Source organism: Sebastes umbrosus, chromosome 1, assembly GCF_015220745.1.
Source record: "Sebastes umbrosus isolate fSebUmb1 chromosome 1, fSebUmb1.pri, whole genome shotgun sequence".
In the NCBI taxonomy this organism is placed as follows: Eukaryota; Metazoa; Chordata; class Actinopteri; order Perciformes; family Sebastidae; genus Sebastes; species Sebastes umbrosus.
The window spans coordinates 32,435,874-32,458,162 of record NC_051269.1 but is presented as its reverse complement, the minus strand read 5'-3'; the positions used below and the strand labels follow the sequence as shown (position 1 = coordinate 32,458,162).

Here is a 22,289-nt window from a genome sequence, read left to right as displayed (position 1 = left end):
ACCCAGCCGTTCAATCACGATGGAGGATGGTCGGGACAAAAAAACACGAAGACCAACCGTCACATCCTACATGTAGAAGTGCTAAACAACAACAACACAAACGGAGGAGAAGTGAACCCACATAGACCGGCGGGTTCGTCATCTCTCCCTAAGTGCTTCAGCCTTCCCTTCATCCAGAGCAAGTACTCTACCTTGTGCCGACATTTTTACTTCTGCAGATATTTCGTATCATGGCAACCAGCGGCAAACAACAATAATACAGCACTAAAATCAGGATAAAGTAAGGATGAAGTCATTTGCAAAAAAAGGCAATAATATTGCATATCGTGCTGTTGAGCCAATCATTGTCACCGCAGGGAAGCTTCCTTCACCGCGACAGCCCTACTGAACACACACATCTAGGCATGGTCACAGCAGTGTGTACAGTCAGGTAAAGATCGGGTTTGAGAAACTGCAACAACACTGATGCTTTTTCCTCCTTTTTTCTGCTTTCTTCCTCAATCCCTTCCCTTTTCCCTTCAAGCCTCTTCTTTGGCTCGCTCTGTTATTTTCACACTCACTCTGTCTCTCTCATCTAACAAACACCATCCTTCAAAATTCCCCCACTCTCTCCCGTACGTTGCTTTGGCATCTAACTCTTCCTCTCTCTGACTCCCTCGTGTCCTCTCATTTTTACGCCCGCCCACGTCCTCTTTCTTTCTCTCTCGTCCCTCTCTCTGGTTCTAGCCGCCGTCTCTCTCATTTACCTCCTGAAACTCGTTCATCCTCTCCTCCGCTCACCTCTATACCTCGCTCTCTTTCTCTCTCTCCTTCTCTCTCCCTGTGTGGAAATGGTTTGTATTGATCCACTGTCAAACCGGGGAGAAGGTCAGGGGTTCACTAATAAAGCTCAGGGACAAAACAGAGACTCACAAACAAACACACGGGCGCACGCACGCACACACACACACACACACACACACACACACACACACACACACACACACACACACACACACACACACACACACACACACACACACACACACACACACACACACACACACACACACACACACACACACACACACACACACACACACACACACACACAGCAGACAAATATAGCCAGGCAACTGGGCTGAGGTGATGAATGGTGTGTGTATGTGTGTCTGCACATATTTTTATAGCAGAGCTGCTTCTAATATGCCCAAACATTTGTGTTTACAGAATAACAGCCACCATCTCCCTGTGCCCATAAACATATCGCCCTAATGACGGCCAGAGGCTAGAAATTATGATCCAGCACAAATATGAACTCCACACAGAGAGCTGACGGAGCGCCTGGCCATCCATCATAGCTATGTGGCTAACAGCTGTCCAGTCCTCCCTCTCTCTCCCCCCTGCCTCGCCCTCTCCACAGCTCTATGGCAGGGTCAAACTAAACGTATTCACCCTCCACCCGCAGGCCTTTCCCACACTGCTCAGTCGAATGCAGTTAAGATGTTTGTAGCCTAGAGGTTAGAGGAGTGCATACGAATTCCTTGAGTGGCTGAGAAAACCTGGGTGGGGTTCAGTGCCAAATACCAGTAGCTTAAATAGCCGTGAAGCGAGTTTATATACCGAGATCAGCTGGAGGAATGGGGATGGGGAGATGACGCCCAGTTAGATTTGTACGTTTGTGCTTCACTTGTAGTCCAACTGCTGCCAATAGTAGCTGACAGTGGAAGACTGGCATCATTTAGCTGGCTAGTAGTTTGATACAGCATAATATCGCGATATTCGTGGCAATATTGTATAGATGCACGACAAGTATTGATTATATATTATATAAACTATTAACCTCCTAACAATCTGACGGCCCGTCGGTGGGCCTGGTCACTATTCTGTATTTCAGAGGTTGTGGTGGGATCAGCCTTAAAACTAGAGAGAAGATACTGGTATCATATGAAACTAAACCTAAGGAATCGATTGGTACCATGTCATGTTAGCTTGTCGGGAAGAATACTAAATAAAGCTCTAAAGTTACGCTCAATTTTTGTGAGGAAAAACTGGCATGGCCATTTTCAAAGGGGTCCCTTGACCTCTGACCTCAAGATATGTGAATGAAAACTCTGAGATGAACAGAGTGAAAACTTTTTCTTATTAGATAAAACAGATGTTGACAAACTGCATAATTTGCAGAGTAATAAATCAGAACATATCTTATCATAATACTCAGCAATAAGATCGTATCGTGATAATATCATATCGTAAGGCCTCCACCCCTACTGGCTAGTACAACTCTCAACTTCTTGTGCTATTCCAGTTCTGCTGTCTGACTCAGCCTCGTCTGTGTTCCTCTGTGCTTGTTGTGTTGTGTTGTGTAGTCCTGTTGCACAGCAGCAGCTCCCACACTGGAAAATGATATCAGGCATCTGAGGTCAGATTTCAGGTCACTCAGACCACTGACTGAGGGTTAAGGTCAGTGGTGGTCAGCTGACATTAGGTCAGTGCTTAGGGGCAACGTGGCAGACGTCATTAACCTGAGGCCGACCCCTCGAGCCTCGCTGCTGTCGCGGGGTCAGCCAATCAGCTCATCTCTGAGGCTATTACATCATCATTGCTGACAGCTTATATGGGACAACGGGTTTTTTGAGCTGCTGTTTAAGCGGTGATGAATTATGAGTGAAAGTAATCCTTATCAAAAAACTCCAGTAACCATGGTAACAGGCCTGACTGGCAGAATGGGATTGGGGGGGGTGCTTTTTGCTCTTTCTGCAAAATAACTGTTGGCTGGCTACATCCACACCATTACGTGTTTTTTTTTTAGAAATAATCTCTGTCCATACTAACATGCCTAAAGACGTTATCCATGTTGAATTAACTACTGGTACTCGCACGGTAATCACGGCTGATGTCGTTTTCTTCTGGAAAACTGACACGTGATAGGGCGTTATGAATCAGGAAAGGATACGTCGTGACTGATAAGACCTAATCAAGAAGCAAGAGTGGGTGTCTGCATCATCATTTTCAAAGGTCTCCGTTTCTTCCCGTCCAGGCTGAAACACAACCCCGGAGATTCAAACTAAAACAGTGTCAGCAGCGTTTTCAAACTTCTCCGTATTAGGGGTTCAATAACACCAGAGCAGTGTGGTCACTAGGTCGGGCATACACCGATTACATTACGTACCCGCCGGGTGGAAACCTGCGGCCCCGCAGCGAAAGCAGGACCAGAGAGGCCAGACACACAGACACCCGACGGTAAAGATCAAAGTAAGCGCTCTACAGATAATGAGCGTCATCTTTTCTTGTAAAATGTCCGGAGTAATCTGTAACACCGGTGTTGTCACAAGTTTATTAACCGGTGGGAAAAAATGTCCTCACCGTCACATCCCTAGTGGTCACTAGGCCTAAACATAGCAAAAGTTATGCGTATTAGTGTGGATGTAGCCTTATAAATTAACCAAACTCACAATGCATAATCACAAGTGTGACTTGGGACACATAGGTGCGCGCCATCTTTAATGTTATTGGTTATACGTGTGCTTTTCCTCCTATAACAAGTAAACCGGTCCACAGGATGCATTAGTAAGACCGTGTTAGGTGAAACCAGTATATCCAGTAAGGAGCCTTATCAAAAGCAAACACTGTGCACGACAGTTTATACTCCTTTGAGGATGAATAGTCCATCTATTGAGAGTTATGACAGCAATAATTTTCTCCTCTAGCTAAATGCTGATGAGGTCAGCAGCATATCAGCACAATGCAGCAGTTATGTACCCGACATGTGCATTTGCACATACAGTATTTGCCTGGCCGGCACAATGAGTTACTGGATGATGTAAAAGGTAGAGTCAAATTCTTCGCTGCACTAACCTGCGATTTGCACCAGAGCACTCTGCACACCAAGAGCTCCTGCTGCACCGGTGCAAAGGTCTAATTGAAATAAATGAGCTAGCCTCAGAGCTATTGTCAGTGTGATGGGCCCAGAGAAAGAAAAAAGCACAAAAAAAGAATGAAATCAAGCACAGAACAGGAAAGCGACTACATCTACAGAAGGTGGCAGAGGAGAGGAAGAAAGGGAGGTGAGAGAGAGGACTTGGCCGGGTCATTCACATCACTTACACTACCACACAAAACACACCTGTGCACTCAAGCTAATGAAGACCTACACAGAGAACGGGCGCCATTCTTACCAAGTATCCCTGCTCCATTAGTTGCAACACAGGGCGAAGGGTGTGCGTGTGTGTGTGTGTGTGTGTGTGTGTGCGACGAAGACATCTGCCGGAAAAAATGGTGTGCACTGACATTTAAAGAAAAAGCTTTAAAACGGGTCTTTTAATTAAGCTATCTTAAGAGGGAGCGAGATGGAGGGGACGGATGGGTGAACTTAAAGAGCACACGGAGCAGAAGATGAGGTCGCTGAGACAGGTGGTCAACTAAGAGTGAGGCGCACTTAACACTAATAGATGGAACAAAGACATGAGAGGCAGATGCAGCCTGAAGAGAGAGAGGGTACAGAAGGGGGAGACAGAAGAGAATGAGGCATGAAAGCCTGAGAAAATGAAAGGATGTGAGCAGGTATATATGTTCACTATAGAGAAAACCAGACTGTGCGTAGCGCCTTAAGGTCTCCAGTGTGAGTGCACGCATGTGTGTCTGTGTGAGCGGGGGTCCTCTGTAACGCATGCAGGGCCATGCACTGTGGATCAGTTAGTAAAAACCAAGTCTAGCTCATGCTATCCCCAGGATCTGACACCGCAGTGCACCGAACCATACTGTGTGTATGTATGTGTGTGTGTGACTGCTACTCCTGAGTGACATTTCACAAATCCAGGGGACTGGGCTAATGATGTCCCCTGCCTGACTAAATCAAAGCACCAAGAGGTTGTGGGGAGAAGGGAAAATGGACAGAAAAAAAAGGTGGAATAGAAGACGGTACGAGAAAGAAATAAGAGCAGTTCACACTTTATATTAACCACTGCGGGCCGGTAGCAGAGGTCCTCATGAATGAATGGATGGAGCATGAGTGGGCCGGTAATCAATTAGCAGACGCACAAAAAAAAGGGGTCGAGTGAAGAAATAGGAGTCATCAATAGGAGACATCAAGACCGGTCTTTAATATATGAATGACTACTGTATGCGTGTATTCTCATGTATGACAACAAGAATACTTTCAATAACATTCTTGAGAACAGGTATTGAACGTTTGCCCAAAGCAATGGTGCCATATTTTCCTATTAGATGGGTTCCTAAAGGGCCAACTAACGCTAATACAGTATGCGTCAATGTCAACGATAATAATGCGTTAAAATTTGTTTGAGCGGCACAATTTTCTTTTAACGCAACTTGCAATTTTTAGGTTGTAGCGGGTTCAGTTTTAAAGCTAGAGTAAAGATACTGACATCATATGAAACTAAAACACCTAAGAAATCCATTGATCTCTAAACTTTTGCAAGGAAAACTGTCATGGCCATTTTCAAAGGGGTCCCCTTGACCTCTGGCCCCAAGATATGTGAATGAAAATGGGTTCTATGGGTACCCACGAATCTCCTCTTTACAGACATGCGCACTTTACGATAATCACATGCAGTTTCATAGTCAAGTAAGCACACTGACAGCTGTTGTTGCCTGTTGTTTTGTGTTGTTAATTGATTTCCAATAATAAATATATACATACATTTACATAAAGCAAGCATATTTGTCCACTCCCATGTTGATAGGAGTGTTAAATACTTGACAAAACTCCCTTTAAGGTACCAATCAAACAGATCAAATATGTGCAATTAATCACGATTAAGCATGGATTATTATGCGATTAATTAACTATTTTAATCGATTAACAGCCCTAATCAAAACATAATATGTGTGCCTTGACTGATAAGTAAACTGATTGACTCTAAGAAAAAAAGGATGTAAAGAAAGTACGTACTCTACACAACTCAAAAAGCACAAAGAGGAGATTTGGTCTTACCGAGTTGATGCAGGCAAGCTCCTTGTTGAGCAGCCAGGGTAAGGAGAGTTTCCCGTCTCCCTTGTAGCACGACTGAATCCTTTCTTTGATCTTCTCTTTTATCCTCCGCAGGGTGAACAGGCACAATGCGGACTCTTTGGGTGGTTTGGCCCGATTCTTCTGACCCTGAGAGAAGACCGTGAAGAGGATGTCTTCATTCTCCGAGATCCCCAGAGAGTTGGCGAGCTGCCGGCCCGGCCGAGCCAGGAAGGCGTCCTGAACCAGCCGGTACTCTACTCCGTCTTTAGTGCAGCCGATGGGGAACTCCACGTAGGAGTAAAACTTGGGGTCGTCCACGCAGAGGCGGACAATTTTGGAGGTGAAGAACTGCTCTCCGCTGGCGTCGGGGGAAGTTAATTGGGTATCCAGCTGCATTGTTAGATAATAGACAAACTGCTCACTGCTGAAGCTGTAAACGTAATAGATGTCAAAAGCAGGGAACTTGGACAAAGTGTCGGAGGGAATCTTCAGCTGAGAGGAGACAAACTCGTCCTGATAGACGAAGCTGAACATGTCGGCGTTTTCCTCATTCTCCATCAGCTTGCGGCTGGACAACGTGGGGAAGTACTCAGACTTGCCGTCGATGGGGGTTCCGATGAACAGCTTGCTGGTCGGACTGTGCGGGGAGCTTATGATGACTCCGGACATGGTGCCCGACTCTGCCACACTGGAGAGGTAGTGCTCCTTGCGGTGGTGTGGCTCGCCAAGCTTAAAGAGGTCGTCCAGGCGTAGGAACTGGCAGATCCCCTGCGAAGTGCTGCCACAGGCGATGAGGCGGTTCTGGTCGTAGTCTATGAGGAGAAGCTTGTTGACGTTGGGGGTCTGGGCCAGGTCATGCGGGCAGGACTGGACGCTGGGCGGAGGGTAGCACTTCTCGTTGTCCACCACCGGGCCGGTCATGTGGCTGCGCAGCTTGGTCAGGTTGCTGGACAGCTTGAAAATCCAGTTGACGGCTCCCACGTAGACCTCTCCTGTTTTGTTGTGGATGGCCAGATGTGTGAGCCCCGACTCGGTAGGGGCGAATCGTTTGAAGGGCGGGGGTTGGCCTCCGGAGAGGGATGAGCTCATGATAAGCAAAAGCCCCAAGAGGAGAAATAAGTTCCCCTGGCCAGGGGAAGCCGCTGACCGAGCTAGGGGACACATATCTGGGCTGTCTAGAGGCGAGGCTTAGGGGGTTGGGGAAGGAGAAAAGAGAGGAGGAGAAGGAGGAGGAGCACAAGTGCTGGTCCCAAGTCAGGATTTTCTTTCTTTTCAACTCTACTGTCAAGGAATAAGGGAAGACAGTGTGAGGGAGAGAGAGGAGGATGAAGGGAGGGGGCAACAAAACTCCTATTGATCCGCTGTCCTGTGCTCAGCGTTGGAAGCCGTCATCAGGAACATCATCCACAGAGGCACGAGGTGGGAGCCCTGCAAGGCAGAGAGAGAGAAAAAACACGGTTAGCGTCCGAGGAACATTTCCTATTGATTATGCATCAAGCAGGCCGAATAAGGCTCACAAATTGCACAGCCAAGATTAGAAAAGAATTCAAGCTGACATTTGCCCTGGTGATAAATAAATAATATCAAATCAAGTCTGGAAGGCAAATGTGTGTCTGCATTTAATTATGAGTGAAGATAGCAGGGGAGGCATGGGCCGATTATTAAAGGCTCTGTACACATAATGGGAGTCTTGCTGGAATGAGTTATAGACTCACAACATTGAACTCTTTAATATTTCATTAACTTTACCATGGTGGCTTTGGACGAGGCTTGTGTTTAAAAAAAAAAAAAGTGCCAGTGGGCACTGTTACATTGACAGCCAGCAATTTATAGCCAGGTCTGCTGCAAGGCTTTCCTGTCATGGTTTCAATGGTATCACACTATACAGTAACGTAACCCCTTTATTGTAATTACGCCTGCAGTTCTGGCGACTATATCCAGGAAGCAGGTTCTCATGGTAACACAGCAGGTCGCAGCACACACTGCCTTCTCTCAGGGAGCTGCGACTACAATATATATATCAGGACAAATATAACTTAAGCAGAGAGAAATATAAAAAACCCTCGACTGAGACGTATGCTGCTGCATATACGGCACAATTCTTCAAACCCTTCAGACAGCAATCACAGTCAGTACACTCAAAACCTGCCTCACTGCCTCTTGCTATTCAGTGACCTGTGCGATTAAAGCGATTGTTTCAGACAGACAGTTGCACTATATCAAAAAAAGGCGACCTCATAGTTCTTTTTGAAATAGACCAGTGCCTTGGCAACAGTGAGCGACCCGCCTGTAAGAGCTGAACCTGGCTCAACTTCTGTTCTGCTGCAACAAAGTTAGTGCAACATCACCCGGCTATGTATTGCAGTAGAAAATCAAATACATTCAAGCACGCATAGCAGATAAAATAACTTGTAACAATTTTACTGTTTTCCCTGAAGTTGGCGAGATGAGGGATTGTCACCAACGTATCCACTAGAGGCTGATAAATCTGCGCCAATAGGTCATTTTACAAACTATCGTTATTGGTGGAACTGGGCTCTGATTGTGGCCGATGGCTGCACAGCCGCCACCGGTTACAGGGGGACGTACATCACTGTTTTATATAGAGGCTCCGTACACAAAGTCAAAGTAGACGGGGAGAAAGAAGTTATCCCTCGATTATATAATTCAGCACTGTCAGCTCTTCGTCCCAGATACAAGACAGGCAGACAGGGAGGAAAAGAAATCATTCACTGTTACTTTAGCTTGCTTACTGTACCAATTAGGCGTTCTGTCTTCCAAATAATCCAGCCATGTAACCATCCATTCATGAAATTAAATCGCACACTTAAGGATCCTCCTTACCCCGGGAATATGCACCAACATTAATGGTTTGCAAGAGTGGCATTTAACAACCTACGAGACGCACAACACAAGTAATCCTGGCCAGTCATACTGTAAGTCACAGAACAACGCATCAACCATTGTAAATAAATAGAACGTTTTCCAATGATGTAATCCACCAAATCACATTTTCAGGATGTTCTGTTACGAATGATTAAATTTGGAGTGACTGAAAAACTGATTTATTAAAAACAACGTATGCAAAAGTAGCCAACTAGGCTGCTGCAGAAGTAAAGAAGATATCGGCCGATTAATCAGCTTTTAAAAGTTTTTTTAATCCAAACTATCGTTATTATATAGGCCTTTAAAAATTAAGTAACGGTTGTCCTCTAGTACACAGTTTCCGTCTAAATGTAGCCCAACAGTGCCCACATTTAAGTGGCCCTACTTCCTTCTTCACTGCCGTCCTTGTCCTCTTATACCAGCTCATTCTGATGAGTGGGGACTTGGCAAATACACAGTTACTGTCTGCTTTCATTTAAGAGCTTCTCCCGAATACACAAATATATTTCACACAGTATACCACACAGCTGGTATTTCTTGACAACCCGGGATGCCGACCACAGAGGCGGTATATGAAAACAGGAGCAGGAGTGAGATAATTTATAGGATGGAGGTTTTACAGGTAAAGGACAGGGAGGAGGAGAAGAGGAGGAGTCAGTCAGAGAATATCTGCTTCTTTGGGCGTCCTCCAACGACAATACAATGATGATGTGGAGCAGGGTTCGCCGGGCGCGTGTGCCGCTGCTTGACAGGCCAATCATGTTCCCGCAATACTGGGACATTAGTTCTCCTGTAAATGCTGATTATGCAAAACAGGGCGCAACTCTCCCAGGGACCCCGCGCTTCAATTTCACCTTGACTATCAAAGTGTCTGCACGAAGGGTGTTTTACGACCACGCCGAATCAGAAAAGATGAGAGACACTACGGAGAGGTGAGGAGGGTGGGAAGAGGGTGGGGGGAGATAAGGGAGGCAAAAACATGAGATAGAGGAAAATCTAAATAAGGGAAAGAGGTGAAAAGGAATGTGGGGTTTAGCTTTCTTTTACTCCTTATCTCAGTTTCTGCCTCCCGCTCTCCATGTGGTGAGCCACAGGAGCATCCGTCTAGCGCACAGGTCAGGGAGTGTGGTCAGTTTACCGAGCTCTGTTTCAAAACCTGTTCCTTTTTGTTTTATGCAGCTCCCAGACAGGTAGAAGAGAGAGTGAGTAAACACTCAGGGGGAGAAAAATGCACTTTTGAATGTATCGAAAGAATTAAACACCTCGGTAAGAGGAGTCATTAAATTGCACATCAATTTTAGTCGCCGCTGCTGCAAATAGTGTGTGAAAGAGAGAAAAAGAGAGAGAGAGAGACGGAGCGGGCAGGAGAGAAGAGAAATAGTGGTGGCGACGTTCATGGAATAGCAAACCATAGCTCAGCTGAGACAACGCCGGCCAGGTTCAGGGAGAGGTGGTGTCATCCAATTTCCACAAATGAAAGGCCGGGAGAAGACGTATGGGAGGGAGAAAAAGCAGGGGCGAAGGAAGAGGAAAAAGAGGAAGGGAAAAGAAAGAGAAAGTAGGAGATGGAGAGGAGAGGAGGAGAAACTGCAGAAACATGGACAGGAAGAGAAGCATAAAGGTGAGAGAGGAGCAGCGGGAGCCAAACAAAAGGCAGCGTCTCCGCTGCATTTTAATCAGAGCTCTACCTGCGCTTGAATCAAACACCAGGGGAGCCCCGCGGATTGTGAGGTAACTGCAGACAGAAGGGCCTGAGCCGCAGTCATCAGATACACCCTCACTCTCCACTCGGCGAGATTAAAACGACTCGACGCGGGCTGCGGCCTCTCCGACATAAGCAGCCGCAATAAAACGACGAGCCGGCCTATAAAAAAACTAATTTCTTGCTCAACGGTAGAGTTGCGCCGCGCGACGAGAGCAGATGCCAATTTAAAACGTGGTGGCACGAAGGGAGGCCGGCTGCCTCATTTTCCTTTGTCGTTTTCGAGTGAGGGGAAAGATACAATGAGGCAGAGAGAGCGAGCGAGCAAATGAGAGAGCCCGATAAAGAACGAGAGAGAACGTGAAAAAAGAAAAAAAAAACATCCCTACAGTAATTCCTCTTCATTTAGGCCAGCCACGGCTTGATGTAAGAGAGTGTGAATCGCACAACAAATTGCATCTGGGGCTTGTTATCTATCCCGGTAATAAGACGATGACAACGCAATACACACTCTAACTAACACATGTTAGCGAAGTGACAACGTGGAGTTATCCACTTCAAAAACTAACAGGGGAGCAAACCGCACGGATAAAAGAATCACACAAATAATGTCTTCACAAATGGGCCCTCGTTCTCAATCCCTCCGCTGCCCACCCCGTCGTAGCAGACATGCTGAGGATATCGTCAATCACTCAGCTTCTTACACACATTCCTCTCTTTTTTCTTAAATTTCCCCATTTTCTCTCTACAGCCTTATCCCCCTAAACCCTCTTCAATTTCAATTTCCTCCAGAGCCAAAGTGAAATGGTGGGAAGAGCGCTGAAACAAGGTTGCGAGCCATATCTGGCACCATCAAGGAAAAACATGTCAATCATTTTGGGCCGGAGCGTGTCTGTGGCGTTGGGAATGGGCAGCCGCCATATCGGGGGGGAGCCGAGGCCGTTATCGCATCAGGGAAAAGCCTCAGAGAGGACGGGCTGTAAGGGGCCAGGTTGATTGGATTTGATATCGGAACGCCCAATTGACAGGACTGTACTGCGTCCCTATGGGCTTTGGGAATTGGAACGAGGGATTGAAAGAAAGGTGGAAGACATAACAGAGAGGACGGGTCCTTCCACAGCCTTACTTCATTTTGCTTATTTGGCTTAAGAGCGGCGGGAATCCTGAGAAGAGACGGGGGTCGCGATGTGTTCTCACGTATATTGTGAAGATATTACAGAGGCCGATGAAGTGGCGAGCTGTTGGTGACTCTCGTGAGCCGAGCTGAATCAACTCTCCCTCTCTCACCCGCGTCTCCAAAGCAACTAAACCTGTCCGTTCAGATAATGGTCGCTGCTCAGCCCCGGAGCTGTGCTGATTTATTGCCGGTGGCATATCAATTACAGCACTCGCCACTGGAGGGGAGAAAGAGGAGGAGGAGGAGGAGGAGAAGGTGGCGAGAGTAGGGAGGATGATGATGAGGAAGGAAGAAGAGAGCTGACAAATTCTCTACCCTTGCATCACAACATGTGGGTCACATCTGGGATAGGAGGAGGAGGTGAGAGGGGTGGAATCGAGGGTTTAAGAAAGAAAGAAAATAAAGTGAGGGAGATGGATGTGTGAGAAAATGTATGCAAATTCTAAAGACACACATACACTCCCATATATATATGCACAAAGTCAATTATTGTAACCCAACCATGGCATAATCGAGGAAAGCAATATGGTTTAAAAGACACACTGGGCGCACTTCAACCCCCACACTGCTAGGACTGAGCAATATATCGATATTATATCGATGTTGTGATATGAGATTAGATATCATCTTAGATTTTGGATATCGTAATATGGCATAAGTGTCATCTTTTCCTGGTTTACCGACAGCCTAAACCGTACACACACTGCACCGCTACACTCACAGCTATACTGTTATCTTCATACTCGCCGTCAGTCCATCACACACACACTACCTCTCTCTTTCTGTCTGTGCTGCACACCAACACTCACTAACGTCAAGCACACAACCTACGCACAGCGTTATTCCTTACAGGAGTTCTCGCTCGGTAGTGGAAACTACTGCCCCAAACTGCATGTGATTATCATAAAGTGGACATGTCTGTAAAGGGGAGACTCGTGGGTACCCATAGAACCCATTTTCATTCACATATATTGAGGTCAGAGGTCAAGGGACCCCTTTGAAAATGGCCATGATGGTTTTTCCTCGCCAAAATTTAGTGTAACTTTATAGCGTTATTTAGTGTTCTTCACGACAAGCTAGTATAACATGGTTGGTACCAATGGATTCCTTAGGTTTGTCTAGTTTCATATGATATGTATCTTCATTCTAGCTTTGAAACTGAGCCCACTACAACCTAAAAAAGATCGATTGTGTTAATGTGGTCAAGAAATTAGTGGCCTTAAAATTAATTTGGGTTAACGCGTTATTATCGCATTAACTTTGACAGCGCTAGTAAATATAATATTGATATCAAGGTAATTGGTCAAAAATAATGTGATATTTGATTTTCTCCATATTACCCAGCCCTACCAGCTGCATATATCCTCCCCTCTGTGCACAAATGGTCTCTATATACGCACACAAACACAAGGAATTATGCGCATGCAAATCAAAAAACACACATGTACAAAAATCTAATGGGTCTCTATCTTAATCTGCCCTCCACCTCTTCACTCCAACGCACTCCAGAGATTGGAGATTTGCCCGGGGGAGGAAAAAGAGATGGTTGAGGGGGGTGGTGGGGGCTGGGTAAAGGATTGAACAGCACGAGGCGGAGGAGGCGGCGGCGGCAGGAAAGCGGGTGATGGCGGGTTGTGGGGGTGGGATGCTTAAAGAGAGGAGGTAAAATAGAAGGGGAGCCGAGCCCTGAAGCCTTAATCCTCTCCCAGGGTCTGCCTAATCTCACCGCCACTATCTGCATATGGGAAGAATGGATTACCATCCCCCTCCCCAACACACTGATGGAGGGATGGATTGAAGGAGGGATGGGTAGCAATCCCTGGACAGACAACTCGCTCACAGACCCACACAAACACACAAAGTGTGAAGTAATTGCAGGGTGGATGTGGATGAGGGATGTAGGTTGCTATAGACACATAACTGCAGGTAGGGGCTGTACAGACTAGTCATTTGCAGCCTTGTTAACCCACCAGTGTGAGATATGTCCCAATCAGAGGCTGTCTCTGGGGCTGAGAGGGGTTAGGAGGGGGGCTGGGGGTTCAGACGACCAATCTAAAGCTGAACCAGTCCTCTTTAAAACTCAAATCTCAACACTGCCACAAAGCAATCACTCTGTCCGCTGAGGATTATCAGAGAATGTCAACATTATTGCAATAACCCAACTGTGGAATATTATCAAAACATATCCAAACCCATTTGTCACTGTCCATGGAAATTTGTTCATAAAAGGTCCTCCTTTTTCAATAACAGCTGAATGACAGCAGAACACGTATTAATAACGGAGTATGGGTAGTATTTCTAGAGAGCCCTCGGCGGCAATACAGCCAGAAACAGACAACCTGAGATCTGATGTTCATTTTTGTGTCATTACTTCATATCATTAGAAAGGAAAAAAAAAGTGACAAAAGTGCATTTAGTGATGAGGAAAGAATATATGAGCACTTTTTAAAGAGCCAAATTCAACTGCCCCCTATATTGTACTCAAGTCATGCAGCGAGCCAAGACAAATTTCAGAGGAGGTAAGACCAATTTTCAAGAGGTCGGACAACAAAAGCAGTGTTATATATTGTGGTGTCTTGTATCATTTCCTTCCTGGCTTGGCTGCGGGGAACGCGCTGACTGGCGAGTCTTACGGCGCATAAAAAGTCCTTATGAGTTCTGTTTTAGTGCCAACGTAAATCAGTTTAGTGGAGGACAAGCGCCGGTGCCCTTTCTCTCTCTCTCTCTCTCTCTGTGGCAGGTGGCCTGCCAAAACAAATGCCTTGTTTCCAGAGTACAAAAGTAGCGTATATGTGTGTGTGTGTGTGTGTGTGTGTTAGGAAGTCAGTCACTGAAACAAATTGAGCCCCCTGTCTTTAAAGCACCTTGCTGGGCTGACTTTCAAGTCATCAGCCCGGCCGGAGTGATAAAACCTGATGCAGACCCGTCTAGCGGCTCTACCCTTGACGTGGAGGAGTCGAGAGAAAAAGGGCTACGCAGAAGAAACACTACGGCCTCAAACATCGTCCTCTTCGATTCGTTCTACATTAGTTTTGCTCAAGTGCATTAGCCAAGAATAAATTCTTTACAGCAGACGCTTTACAAGCTGCTCAGCGCTGCTCCATGAAATAATGGAATCTGAAGATAGTAAAATGTTTTTTAGAGAAAGTATCATGAGCCACGGGGTCATAAAACACATAATAATAAACAATCATTAAAATTGTGAAAAGCAGATTTAAAGACTTTGCGCCACAGTCTTTATTTGTTAGCCTGTTAATCTGTAATAATCTGACTGATGGCACTTATTTCCACTGTTGTCCTCCATTTGTTTCCCAGGCTTGAATCAGTAGCACAAGGACACCTCACACATTCGAAGGCTGAAGTGGCAATAAGTTCAAGGACAACTGCTCCTCTGACACCCAGCGTGCCTTATGGATAGCAGACATGTGTGCCTGTGTGTGTAAGGGTGTGTGTGTGTGTGTGACAGCTGCCACTCCGAGACAGTAGACAGACTGTGGGCACTACTTCACACACATTCTTCCTCTCCTCATCCCCTGCGACAATAAACACTCACACACTCTTGTGTTTTCAGAAGTAAATGGGATTATATGCTGACAGACGTTACTTCAGACACACAGCGGTACACAAGTATGTGGTAATCGTGTGTCTGTGTGTGTGTGTGTGTGTGTGTGTGTGTGCGTGTGTGTGTGTGTGTGTGTGTGTTGCAGTAGGTCATAAATGTGTGCACATGCTTTAGTGTACTCTGAGGCTACGGCGCACAGTTGTTCCTGCTCTGCCTGCATTTGTCGAATATGAGACAGAGGGAGGAGGGGGTTGTCGGCTACTGTGTGTGTGTGTGTGTGTGTGTGTGTGTGTGTGTGTGTTGGTTTAAAACGAGGCCATAAGAGCATGAAACACCACCACATACACACACACATACACATACACATACACACATCATGGCAACGTTGACACCAGCTTCTGCAGCCTCTCTGAATCTGAACGCTGGTGATCTCATACTAAAGTCCTTTACACACCGGGGGCGTGACGTATAAACGACAAGAAAATGCTAAATACTCACTTGCGAATATTATATATCTAGGGCTTTTATTGTGAAAGGTAAGAACGGAAGGAGTGGATCTGGTCTGCGCTGCCTTTGTCAAGGTGGTAATAAAGGAGTAATAAAGTTTGCCTTCTTGGCTCGGACTACGGAATCTCTGTGTTGTTGTTTCAGAAATATAGGCGCAACTCGGCCACAAACATGTGTTTTTCTTAACTGATGGTGCATTGCTGTAACTATTTATATGATTTTATCTTGTTTAGATATGAAGTTCTGGATGTTAATTACTTTTATCATGCTTTTATTGTAAAGCACTTTGTAAACTTGTTTTGAAAGGTGCTATATAAATAAAGCTATTAATAGAATAATAATTATTATTATTACCGTGATTGGTTGATGCCTTTATTTTCAGTGCAAAAGCTTATATTGATGTGCACGAAAAAATCACCTTTAACACAACGGCCTTAAGTCTGCTCCAAACTGGAATGCAGCTGTGGACAAACTTCAATGTGGAATTCATCACCTCGTCAAACCAACACATACCATGTATATTTGTGTGTTTAAGGTGATCTGTGTGACAGGTGTGTGTGTGTGTGCCCTACGTTATCCTTCAAATCTCATCTCACCCTACAAAGATAGCTAGCATTCTGCATCAAGCAAAGCCTGATTGTGTTCTGAGTTCTCTTTCTGAGCAGCTTGGGGTGGATGGATGGTGAACGGCACCATCTCGGTGCTCTGAACAGTTTATGAACATCGTGTCTGATTTGGCGGGTGAACACAGGGTTGAGCGCCCCGGGGTGTCTCCCAGGCATGCAGCCGCTGTCATTCCAATAACGCATGAAGTGCAGACAGACTGTATTTATCTCCATCTTTGTACCCAATCTTCTCCATCGAATCCTCTCTCACCCTCACGCTATGTCTTTTGCACAACAGCTCACATCTCTCTCTGCATCTCTTCTGTCACGTTCTCCACCTTTTATGACTCATAGCGGTGCACGGACCCAAATAAAATACCTTCAAACGCCACATTTACAGCGATCACAACAAACTAAACAGGAGCACATGGTTTCCTCCTCCCCGTTTCCTCTCTCGGGGGTGAAATTCCTGGAAAAACAAAGGGGCTTCATTCCAGCTGCTAAGACAGAATGAACCGGCAGCCGTCGCATAAAACCTGCCCACATTTTCAGAAAAGGGAGCACGGAGACACACAAACACAGTGATGCAGGCACCGTCAGATTAGTGGTTTACTCTTAATCTCTCGACTGTGTTTGTGCGACTGGGTCTTTCTTTCCATGACAAATCCTGTCTGTCTGTGAGTGTGTGTGTGTGTGTCAGTGTGTGAAGGTGGGAGAGGTAGGCGATATGTAGGTCGAGGCCACAATGTGCCTGATACGAGTCACAGAGTCACGCATTAATCGTGCAGTTAGTTCAACATTTCACTACTGACTCACTGAGGCAACATCACACTGAGCCTGTACTGTTGTATGTAGCATAACGCTAATGCTGTTTCTGTTTGACGTGGCTTTAAGAGAACAACAGTGTTGAAGGATCGGAGCAGGTCATGACAAGCAACAGCAGGTTGTTAACTTAACTTGAAGTCATCCTCAAGAAGGACGCAGGATTAAATATTATATTTAGAATGAAAATGAACTAAAATTTAACTAAACTAAAAAAAAACATTTAAGATTATTTTTAGGTTTCTCTTGTCTTTATTTGATAGCGCAGGAAAGGCATTCCGAATGGAGCATTTTCCAATTAAAACTATGGAATATGTAGAGAATATTCAGGTTTTAGGAGCATTTTTTGGACATGTACACAGCTAATTTGGAATATGCGTCTCAATTTGGGTTTTTAAAGGCAGTTGGCGACACACGGCCTCTCTCCTGTTTGCGTCCAACTCAACTGTGTGTTGTACACAAACCAAATAGCAGACAGTTTGCAGAGGAACATGCCCAAAAGAAAAGACCACATTTCTGGTCGGAAGGAGAAACTACTTTTAAACATTATAAAAGACTTGGATATCCACAGGTTTTTGGATATGAGCATACATCCCAACTCTGACCTTTTCAAGAGGGTGGTTGAAAGAATATTCATTTTTATTAGCCATGTAAACAGTTTAGTAGGAATTGGCTTTTTTTACAGATTAGGGGCAAAAACTTGAATAATTTGTTCATGTTAATGTAGTCACTGTCTCCAACATCCTACACTTATTAAAGCAAGACAATGTGACATTTGAAAATAGGAATAACACATTCTTTCTCTTATAAATGAAAAGTTGAATTCATAGCCTTGCTCAATTCTATTCACTCACTAAAGCTTTATTTGGTCTGGTGTCACCAGCAGATTATGGTGGAAAACGCTACATAATGTAGCAGCCACATTTGCTTCGCCTACCGTTACAAGGTGCAGTGCTTGTCAGGCAGCCAAGGCTTGTTGGTTATATAAATAAATTAACTCTAATTTGAGAGCCTCACCCAGAAGAGTGACCGTGCCAGGTCTGGGAGTGATGGTTTAGGGGTCTGGTGCACACTTATGTCAGCCAAGGAGTGAACAGTCTGAGCAGCTTCAACAATGAAAATGCAAAGTCAAAAAACAAAACTGTACCTGCATAGATATTTTAGGAAACCACCGTGTGGAGCGTGAACAGTGCCGGGCACTGTTATTGCTAATCACAAACCCTGCATGCATCTACATGCCACCCCATGACTTGAATGAACACTGAGCAATGCCAGTCGGAATGAAGGTCAACCACAAACAACCTTGTGGTTTTTTTTAAGAGTCATTCATACCACCAATCAAGTTGTGGTTGGAGCTTTCTAAGTTGGTCGAACAGGTGTTGATGTCATGAAACCACGGGTGAGGACAAGTTCAGTCAGTGGGCCCCAAAATGGTAATATAAGAACTTAATTGAAGAATATCAACTGACCAAAACATATCGTCTTTACACAGTATATAGACCTACAACATATCGCGGTTGCACGAAAAGGTGTACAAATGCCACGATAATACGCAAGGCATATTACGGTTATAAGAACGCCTTTCTTGCTTTTAGCGTGTCATTTGTACGCCATGTAGTCTGTACTGACTGTAATGTGAATGCAGGCTAAGCTCAGAGCTAGTGACGTAGAATAAAAAGAGAGAAAGACTGTGGTGGACGGGAGGGGAGCTCGATGGGTCCAAAAAACACGGGACTTTTAACCAGGAGACCGGTGTTTTGTTTTGGAAGTTTTTTAGTGACATTTGTGACGTGTTTTCTGTACTTATGTTACTTTGTTTCCGTACATTTTACTTAGTTTATGTACTTATTTTAAGCCCAACCATGACGTGTTTCCTAAACCTAAGTGAGTGGTTTTGTTGCCTAAACTTAACTGCAGTAGGACCAATGGTTTTGTTGCGTGGCGTACAAATAACATCCAAAAAGCGGCGTACAAATGACACACGAAAAGCCTAAAATGCATCCTCATGACACGTGGAATGTCCTTGTAATATTCCTGTGAGACCAGGTTGCAACTGATCAACAAATACTTATTAACTGTAATATGTTGTACGCTCATGAAGACATATTTTTATATTAAAGTGCATTGAAATGATCAGATATGGGCTATATAAGGTGTGTTCCTTTCCTACATCCACCCATGAACAGACGGTTCTGAGCTCTTTCTGTTATAACAAACCCGGTGCATTCCTCCACAGCGCTGCTCATAACTTCTCCCTGCTGAGTTCACTATAATGGAATGCAGCCCGCTCTGCCCAAAACAGCCTATTATCAAACACCGCTGTCCTCAACTGAAACTCCTTCCTTCTACTTTCTCTTCCTCACTCCTTCCACTTGTGAGCACGGTTGACCTTTGACACCCAGAGTGCTGGTGAGGGCTCGAGCTGCACCGCTTTGTAAAAACTTGCCAGAGAGTGTTGACTGTCGTAAAAACACGCCACTGTAAATCCTCTCTTCAAGGATTGGAGGACGGTGCTGTCGGTGGTGGTGGCGGTGGGTGGAAGAGGAGTCGCTTCAAGGAGAAAGGTATTAAAAAGAATCACTGTCTCCTTTTGTTTTAATGGCGCCATAAAAAGGTAGCCTCCCCCTTCTTGGACTTTATGTTTGCCAGAGTACGCTTATGAGGACCGCCAACACTGTCAGCGCGAGATGAATGGTCAACTCTCCCTGGGATTGTGCAAGTATTTGAAAATTATGTATCAGCTATAAACCAACAGCAGCTAATGAGAAAATATTTCAAAACGCTGATATCAACTACAAATTGGCATTGATATCAGGGAAAGAAAAGAAAGTACAGTCAGCTCTTGGTCGTGTCATATCTGTACCATCACTGTTTTTTGTGTTGAGGAGATGAAAGTGACGAAACACATGTCTCTAGATAAAGACTATCTAAACCAGAATCCTTTTTTTTGATTTTCCTATTGAGATTACATCATAAAAGAGGCCGGCATCTGACCTGAGAGCTTCAAAGACTTGACACAAGTCCAAGACTTAATCTAGCTCATATCTTCTCGGCTGTGAATTCTTCTGGTGCCCCACCACACTTGATATGGTCTCCACTTATTAAGTTTATTGAAACAGACACAACTGACCATCTGCTCTCCTTTTTCCGCAGAATCATTACATCATCCAGCACAAGTTTACTCAAATAAATGTCCTGCTTTGTTGTAATGACAATCAAAAGCACTCATATGCAGACAAACGTGTGCACACACAGTGTATCTGGGCTGGTCCGCTATTGACTCGGACAGCCTCCTTATCCATCTCTGTCCATTAAGGCCCATACTTTCCGGATGTGTGCTGTTGAGGAGTATTAGTAACCATATCATTGGCTATGACCGCATGGCTTTATGCTACGCTCTAAATGCTTTAAGACAGCCGTGTGGCTTGTGTCACATGGCGTTTAGCAGATTTATGTCCACAGATTGGTCACAAGACATCAGGGTTAATGCAGATGTCTCTGCTTGGGGTAATGTGGGTCCAATACTTTAACAGAGAAAAAAACAATGTGATAATTCATGTAAGATGTTGTGGGGGGGGGAAAGGGGCAGAGACAGTAAGTATGTCTCCAACATTTAATTCAAGTTTAAGTGCAGGTTATTTGGGGAGGGAAATGAGCGGATTTCTAGTTCATTGGAAACAGTGGAAACCGCTTATAGTGATCACGTCTCTCCCGGTCAAATTGATCACTATAAGCGGATGATAATTATAACAGAATTGTTTAGTTTGTTCTTTATTTCTCACGCAGATTACCATCTAATTCACATTTGTATATTTATTACATGAATATAAAGTAATGAAACGGACCGCTTCGCTATTTACAGACTCACTGCCAATTTTTTTGCCTTTTCTCTCCCGCCTCCCTCCATGCCGCTCACCGGGTAAGCAAGCGAGGAGCCCCGGCAAAGGGGGACTTGTTGAGGATCGGCAGAGTTTCACTTTGGAGGCATTACACGACCAGGTATTATCAATCCATTTGACGAGGGCGGCTTCAACCACAGGGGATTTCCACGTGCGCATTCGTTTTTCATTCAGAGAAAATGACTTTCTTTTTCCCCGTCATGTTATCAATGTGCACAAAGCATCATCCTCAGGTATCCAGCCGGAAAACAGACAGTCCGTGAGGCCGAGTATCAAGGGAGTGAAGTAAAAAAAAAAAATGAACGTTAGTCTAACGTAGTTTTAAAATGTTTTTCCATATGTTGTTGTGTATGAAAAGATGCAAAATGAACACTGTAAGCGGTCTACTTGATTACTATAAGCAAATTATTTAAACAGCATTTGTATAGGAATGATTGTGTCCCAAGCTTTTTGAGCCATATAAACAGTTGATCACTGTAACTGTGAACCGTGAGGCGGTTTCCACTGTATTTCAATCTGAAGAAAAGGGGCATCATAAGCTTTTGTTCTGCATAAAAATCAAGAAATAGAAAAAAAAGCCCAACAAATGTGCCAATCTGCCACCTGAAAACACTCTGACCCACATGATCAAACTCATCACATCATACAGAAAGATTGGCAACAGCATACAGACTAAACAAAGACACCGCCATGTCCAGGAACTCAGCGGGACAGGGGCTATTCATTTTTGTTTAACTGTTATGTCGGAGTCATGTGAGGCCAACGGCAATTATCTTCAGTCGCGCCGTCGTGGAGCTGAAACAAAGGAAGCTCAACTGTTTTTAGCTCAGGAGATGTTCAAGCCAACAGACCGTGTGTGTGTGTGTGTGTGTGTGAATGTGCGTGCACGGCGTTGAGTAGGAAGAGAATAGGGGCTTGTGAGCTCAGACGATTTCCTGTCTTGTCCCAGATCATCAGCACATACTGTATTCCTGGTGAAGCGCGACACACAGCGCTGCACGCATCACTGCTTCACTATAGAAACGGCGGCAGCGGCAGCAGAGACATAGATGAGAGCTGGTGTGTAAATGTGGTTGTGTTATTCGAAAACTGTTAGTAATAAGTAGTGACTACCACGCGTACAGTAACGGCACTTTTGACGTTACGCTTTCACCTCTCTTTAACTACATAAGAGAC

At 44.9% G+C, this 22,289-nt stretch overlaps 1 protein-coding gene across 6 annotated transcripts in view; it reads right to left on the bottom strand.

Annotated features, from left to right (window-relative positions):
- Positions 1 to 22,289, bottom strand: part of LOC119485011 (plexin-A1-like) — a 233,385-nt gene that overhangs the window by 182,395 nt on the left and 28,701 nt on the right. For 5 of the 6 annotated variants that reach the window (XM_037764274.1, XM_037764301.1, XM_037764292.1 and 2 more), the window contains exon 2: positions 5,936 to 7,381. In XM_037764274.1, coding sequence (XP_037620202.1) covers positions 5,936 to 7,117 — 1,182 coding nt within the window. In that variant the 5' untranslated portion in view covers positions 7,118 to 7,381. Of the gene's footprint in view, positions 1 to 5,935; positions 7,382 to 22,289 lie in introns of those variants that run through there. The other variant, XR_005206159.1, reaches the window with a different exon arrangement.